The sequence below is a fragment of the Lethenteron reissneri genome, chromosome 3 (assembly GCF_015708825.2).
Source record: "Lethenteron reissneri isolate LAM-NWPU_2019-01 chromosome 3, ASM1570882v1, whole genome shotgun sequence".
Lineage (NCBI taxonomy): Eukaryota > Metazoa > Chordata > Hyperoartia > Petromyzontiformes > Petromyzontidae > Lethenteron > Lethenteron reissneri.
In genome coordinates, this window is record NC_083781.1 from 8,640,850 (window position 1) to 8,647,517 (window position 6,668).

General features: G+C 48.0%; 1 protein-coding gene across 1 annotated transcript; it reads left to right on the forward strand.

Moving 5' to 3' along the window:
* Positions 1-357: 357 nt before the first annotated feature.
* LOC133346004 (ATP synthase subunit f, mitochondrial-like) lies at positions 358-6,002 on the forward strand. The gene is made up of 4 exons (XM_061557240.1): positions 358-469; positions 2,680-2,787; positions 3,335-3,451; positions 5,809-6,002. Exons 1-4 carry the CDS (start codon positions 454-456, stop codon positions 5,835-5,837), a joined length of 270 nt encoding a protein of 89 aa, XP_061413224.1. The 5' UTR covers positions 358-453; the 3' UTR covers positions 5,838-6,002.
* The last annotated feature ends 666 nt before the right edge of the window (positions 6,003-6,668 follow it).

The following is a 6,668-nucleotide window of genomic DNA, read 5'->3' on the forward strand; positions in this document are numbered from 1 at the left end:
AGCTGGGTGGGTGGGGGGCGCCATTCGCCACTAAGCTTAACATTATTTGGCTGCTGTAAATGAACTTGAACAGTTAAGGGGGCGGGGGGGTCTATAGCTGAGGGCGTGGTCTATAGAAGGGGCGTGGCCTATAGAAGGGGCGTGGCCTATAGGATGGGCGTGGCCTATAGGATGGGCGTGGCCTATAGAAGGGGCGTGGTCTATAGAAGGGGCGTGGTCTATAGAAGGGGCGTGGTCTATAGAATGGGCGTGGTCTATGGAAGGGGCGTGGTCTATGGAAGGGGCGTGGTCTATAGAATGGGCGTGGTCTATAGAATGGGCGTGGTCTATAGAAGGGGCGTGGTTTAAGTGGAGGGGGCGTGGCCTATAGAATGGGCGTGGTTTAAGTGGAGGGGGCGGAGTCGACACGCTGAGGGTCACGTGGTGCAGACAGGCTTTGGACACCTGCACGAGATGGCGGCTAAGTCGGGTGAGTGGATCTCGTCTCGGGCAATCGCCTACCTCGTTAAACTTTACGCTTGCTTTTTAAAATTTCTTTTAAATTGGACATCCTCCTCGTCGTTTTACTGAGGCGACCAGAGCCGCGGTGGTTCGGGCTCTCCGCGTCTGGTGCGAGGATAGAGGCAGGGCAACGCATCTGCGGCCTAGGCTAGGCGTGACCCCCAACGAGTCACCTTGCGCTGCCCGCACCGGTGGCCACATCGGCGGCTGCAGGGGCCACAGTCACCCCCCCCCCTTCCCCTCAAACCATCACGGGGTTTTAGCAAGTCCACCACGGTGTGTCTCGTCTACCCTGGGCGACTCCGAGTCTGTCGTGTTAATTCCACATTGCTACGGTGGGTGACCGGTCTGTCCGTGACCATCAAATGCTGCCATCTGCCGCAGTGGTAAAGCTTAACATCGCTCGCACCGTCTCTCACGATACTGCGTTGTTAGTTATTATAGTAACATGCAAACGAGCTTATTCCATAGCTCCATCTCCCAGGTAGATGCGTACCCGAACGCGTCCCATTATTTAGCTGCCAATAGCGTCATCCTTTGACCATCGCTCATCTATGCGGTAACGGAGTGATTAAGCGTTCGCGGTTATACAGCCATAATTGCTGTACTCGTAAACAATTACAGTTATATTTCGATTTAAAGCTTTCGTGACTGCAGGGATCCATCTTCTTGGTTCTTTCGGTAAAGTCACGTAGAAGGGAAGTAATAAAATAATAAAAATAAAACAATAAAATAAAATAATTATTTTATTTTATTATGTTTTATTTGTATAAATAAAACAATAAAATAAAATAATTATTTTATTTTATTATGTTTTATTTTTATTATTTTATTAATTACAGTTATAACGAGACCAAGGTATTCCCTCCCGGTCTACCCAGGGGGGCTCTGGTTCCCGGGCGTGTTAATGCCACACTGACATTGAGTGAGTGACCGGTCTGTCAGTGACAGCCAAACGAACCGGTCCTCAATGTGGCACAGTCACGGATTTCATGGATCGACTTGAAGGGATGATGGGTTTTTGTTGGTCGACCTAATTTGACCCGACACATGAAAAGTCTGCATTGCTGCAGAGAGGCTGTGTAAGTAAAGGTATACTACTGGAACAGGAAGACGAAGCAGGGTTGTCATCCTGGCTATGGAGACGCTGGATCGAACGCGTACAAAGTATTTTAAGATATTGCCACCCCACCCCCCACCTGGTTTACATTGATAGACAATCCAAAGGAAATGACTGGTACAAATACTGTAATGGGAAGCTAAAAGAACAGACTTCAAATGAAGTCTATTGAAACGACCTTAGATGGTGACATTCACAGGGCTAAGGCCGATACAATTATGGCAGTATGATCGTTGGCGTGTCCGTAAATATAATACCGTAATGTTTGTAGTCTCATCAATCCACTGCTGGATCAATGCCTCTCCATGCCGTGTAATTCGTAGGTTCTATTTGACCATACTGCACGCGAGTCGTGAAGATGGGGAGCATAGACACGGTGGCATAGAAGTACAGTACAACACATTCTTGCTGAAACTGCTCTTCACTGCCCAGCACTTAGTCCCATGGTCGCCAGGGTGGGGAGATATTAACTACCTCGCCTGGTATACAGGAGGTTGTGGGTTAGATCCCGACCTTGACGCCTGCATACTGTATTTGGAGTTCGCGTCTTCTCCCCGTGGTCGCGTGGATTTTTTTCAGGGTCATCGGGTTTTCCCTTAATATTTAGAAACATGCGCGTTTTTTTATTATTTGGCTGCCATACATTTCCACGTGATAATCCACTTCGTTGAGCTTATCATTTGTGGCGAGGTCGCTTCTGGACAATAGCTATGGAGCTCAGTGGGCCTTACCCTGTAACATGAAACGTTTTATATTAATTTTTACAATAGTGGGCGGCAGGGAAGCCGACGCTCACAACAACTATCGGAGCGCCGGGTCGATAAAATACAACGAGTTGGCGCAGTAGGGGGCACAAGTGGTGCATCTGCAAGTCGTCTCAGTCAACCCATCGCACCTGAGTCTGTCCCCGTGACCTGCTAGCAGCGAGCCTTTGACCCGTCACGTAACCTCTAGGTGCACTTGGCCTGGAACGAGCGCCGGTTCTCCGCTGGTTGTACTGCAGGCATCCCTGGGTACACAGAGCTCACTGCTGCTCGTCTCGTCTTGTTTTGCCGCAGTTGCTCTGGCCGAGCGGAGGCTGCTGGACGTGAAGCTGGGGGAGCTGCCCGCCTGGGTCGGCACCTGCGACCTCACGCCCAATGGGTTCATCCGCGGGGTCCGGCGAGGTATGTGTGGCGCGCTGTGACCGCGTGCAGATAGCACGCACAGCCTGGGTGGCAATGCAGACCACGCATAGCAATACAGACCACGCGGACTTGAGTGTCAATGCAGAGGAAACATTGTGACCTCTCACTGAGCCGAGATTGAATGTGGGAAGGTTTACATCTCTTAAATGAGCCCCTGTTTTTAAACCACCAACGATAATGTTCTTCTCAGGCGTCTTATGTATCCTGTGATGGTTCCAACGAGGGTTAATAATCGATTTTAGAATAATCGATTCCGAAAGTAATGGGATCGATCGTTAAATTAAATTCAACTTTAGTAACTGTTGAACCGATTGGCACGCGCAAGCGTTCAAGCCGCGTTCCGTGATCGAATGCGACCGGTCGTCGGCAGCCACGGTGAGACACCGGCGGCAGGGCCCATCAGCCGCCGTGCGGTTGGGTAACATCTCTGTTTTGCTGTAACTGCGATGAATGTGGATGTGGTGAAGTTGAATTAACGTCACACTCGTGGTGACTGCGATGCCAGTGCGCCGACCTGTGCTCGCAGGCTATAACCGCTACATGAACAAGTACATCAACGTGCGCCGTGGCGGCCTCGGGGGCGTCACCATGTTCTTGGTGGGCTACGTTACCCTGAGCTACATCTTCTCGTTCGACCACGTCAGTAAGTGGAAACAGTGACGCGGCCCGGCAGTCAACGCGGTTCCATGCCAGCACATTGCATACAGCATGTCCCGTGTATAGATAACCCTCCAGAATGAATTGGGGGAAATTACATTTTAAAAAAGTCTTTGTCTCCAACCAATATTAAGCTAATTCTTACATCTTTCAACACTCTGTAAGATATGGAGCCATTGCCTTCACAGTATTTAATCATTTCCCGTGGTTCTTTCGGTAAAGTCACTTAGATAGTATTTAATCACCTGTTGAGAAGAAAGTAAGTGGATTTAAATTTCGATCTAAAGCTTTCGTCACTGCAGGGATTCATATTCTTGTTTCTTTCGGTAAAGTCACGTAGAAGGGAAATAATAAAATAATATAAATATAACATAATAAAATTCTCATGACGTTTCGGCCACAACGCAAGCAGCCGTCCTCAGATGAACAACAGGTCTGTCGAAAGACGCTTTCCGACAGACCAGACATAGTAAGTGGGTCATTAGCAGTCAGTGGAGTGTCTATAAATAGATCACCCTATATAATGTTCAATTGTCTTTCTGTTTGCTTCCTGGAAATAGCTTCAACAACCCAGGTATCTGAGGTACTGTTGAAAACCTATTGCTCACATCTAACTAGCTGGACAGATGATAGCCCTTTCGTCTTCCTGTTGGTGCCAATTAAGTCAGTGTGCCAGTCCAGGCACTCCCCCACTCCTCACGAACCCACACTGACCAGCATGGCGAAGTCTGGTCAACCAACCCCCAATGAAAAGCACAGTGTGGAAGAGGCCTTCATCCAACAGTGGTTTGACAAATAGCTGTAAGTTATCGTGCGTATTGGGTTCATGTGACCCCTGCAGCTGCTAGATGCCATTACATTAACCACGTAAAAATTATAATCGATAATTGAATGGCAAGCCTGAATCCCTACATGTCATAAAATCGCTAGGAGGGGGGAGGGGAGGGTGACTCGTTCCACCCCCTCATAGTAATGCCTGCATTTTGCTGTGTTCCTGGTGGTCATCCTGCCGTAGCGTTAAGGGGCAACTTCCGTGCGTTCCCAAAACGCGTGGGTAAATTTACAGTGGTCCGCATGTGACGGATGTTTTTTTGTTTAAATTGAGAAGGGGGGAGGGGTTAATAAAAAAACTAGTGAAAATGGCACTCAAAAAGCAAACAAATGTAACGGCATGCAAAGCGACCTTGTTAGCTGCGCCTTCACGCAGCGCATGACCCACCACACGCCTGGCAGAGTGGTGGTGTAGTTTACCCTGCAGTAACTACTGCAACCTGGGATTGTGCATTCAAGAATTCGACTCGTGTGCGAGTTTCCTTCGGTGGTTTCGGCGATGTGCGTTTACCCCGTCTTTTGTATTGCTCTTATTAAACATGGAAGAGACGAGGAGAGGTAAATACTGGGATTAGAAACATAAATAAAATTGTCCCGGTAACAGTATTTGGAGGACACACTTGTGCCCTGCGGTAGGCCAAGCTGCACGCACGCCTTTTCGCTCTTGCAAGGGGGCGCCCTTTCTCCTCTAACCCAGCTTAAATATACGCTGCCAAGCTTGGTGGTGTTCATTCAGACGCTGTCTTTCCGACAGACCTGTTCTTTACCTGAGGACGGCTGCTTGCGTTGTGGCCGAAACGTCGTGAGAATTGTATTTTATTATGTTTTATTATTTCCCTTCTACGTAACTTTACCGAAAGAACCAAGAAGAAGGGGAACGATGTTATTCGTATTTTTTGCTTCCACTCAACTTGCGCGACACAAGCCCGGCCCGGCCGCCGGAGGGCAGCACTTGCACGTGGCTTTAATCGGCCTCCCACGTGTCGAGAACGCTGCTGCGCGACACACACAACGATTGGTGGCTGTAAATGTGCATGTTCCCGTTATAAATATTATTTTGTGAAACCCGGTGAAAACTCAAGGTAACAAGGATGGTAAAATATTCAACAGTGGTCTGGGCCACGAAAATATTACCAAAACGGCATGGCATAGTTACTCGATTAATAGGTATTCTCATGTTTACAGCACATGCACAGTATAGGCTCGTATGTGTTAGCAGCAATGACTTGCATATTGTGCATATGTTACCTTCAGACTGATGTACATAACACTAGAATAATGTAGACAATACATGTCATACAAACGAGGCAAAATAAATATTAATTTAATCGTGGAACCTATATAATAAAGCTAATACAGTCTGAACATGTATAGAAATGTACAACTACACCATACACACTGCGCTCACTATGAGCAGTTAATTAGCGCGGAATATAGGATGGTCAGATATGCGACATTGTACTTTGTGGGTCTTCGGTGTGATTGTGCTAACCGGTACCGTGTGTTCTGCAGAGCACGATCGCTGGAGGAAGTACCACTGAGGTTGCTGTGGAGTCGGGGTACCCGGGGTTCACCAAGTCGAGCCCGGGGCCCATGGGCAGTGCCCGTTTCCGCGTCCAGATCCCCCGAGGCCCGGGGTCCAAATCTGAGTGCAATCGTATCCTGTTGTGACAGTAACAATAAAGATGAGTTACACTTACCCGTGACTCGACTCTCCGTCTCGGTGTTGTGTGTTAGAGGGCTGAGACTGTGACGGGTGGACCACGTGAGTGTGAGCAGTTTGTGTGTGTATCGGAGTTGTATGTATGATAGCATTGGGTGTTTCGGTGATGTGTGTTTATGGGTTGTGTGTATGGAATGGAGAACAGGTAATCTATGGTTACCGGTTTACCATTTGTCCTTTAACAACCCTCGTTCGGAGTAAGTATCTAGTCGGCTAGTTTAAGGTAAGGGATAGTGCTCGTGCCTGGTCGGCTTGTGTGATCCTCGCCAGAGCAGAATAAACTAAAATTCCAAATAGATTTAATAGTAACAAAAATAATAATCGTGCAATAAAATGTTTTTACTGCAATGTGTTGAAAATTGCTGTATATTTTGTGGAGAACACCGATACATGTACACGAGGTCAAATTATTAGGAGGCGCGTATGATTTTGGAAGCACAGATGTGAACAAAGTACCAAAGCACGTCTGTGCCTGCAGGCCCCATGTTTTATTAGAGTCTCCCCTCCCCCCATTGCCAAGGATGGACTTTTCCTTCGTCTGCGTTTCATTCCTCATCTGCTTTCCACTTCTGGCGTTGGAAGTCGTGGGCTGCGGCCGTGACCTCGCCTATTTTTAAATCCTTTATATTAAGTTCGCTTGCGTGCTTGC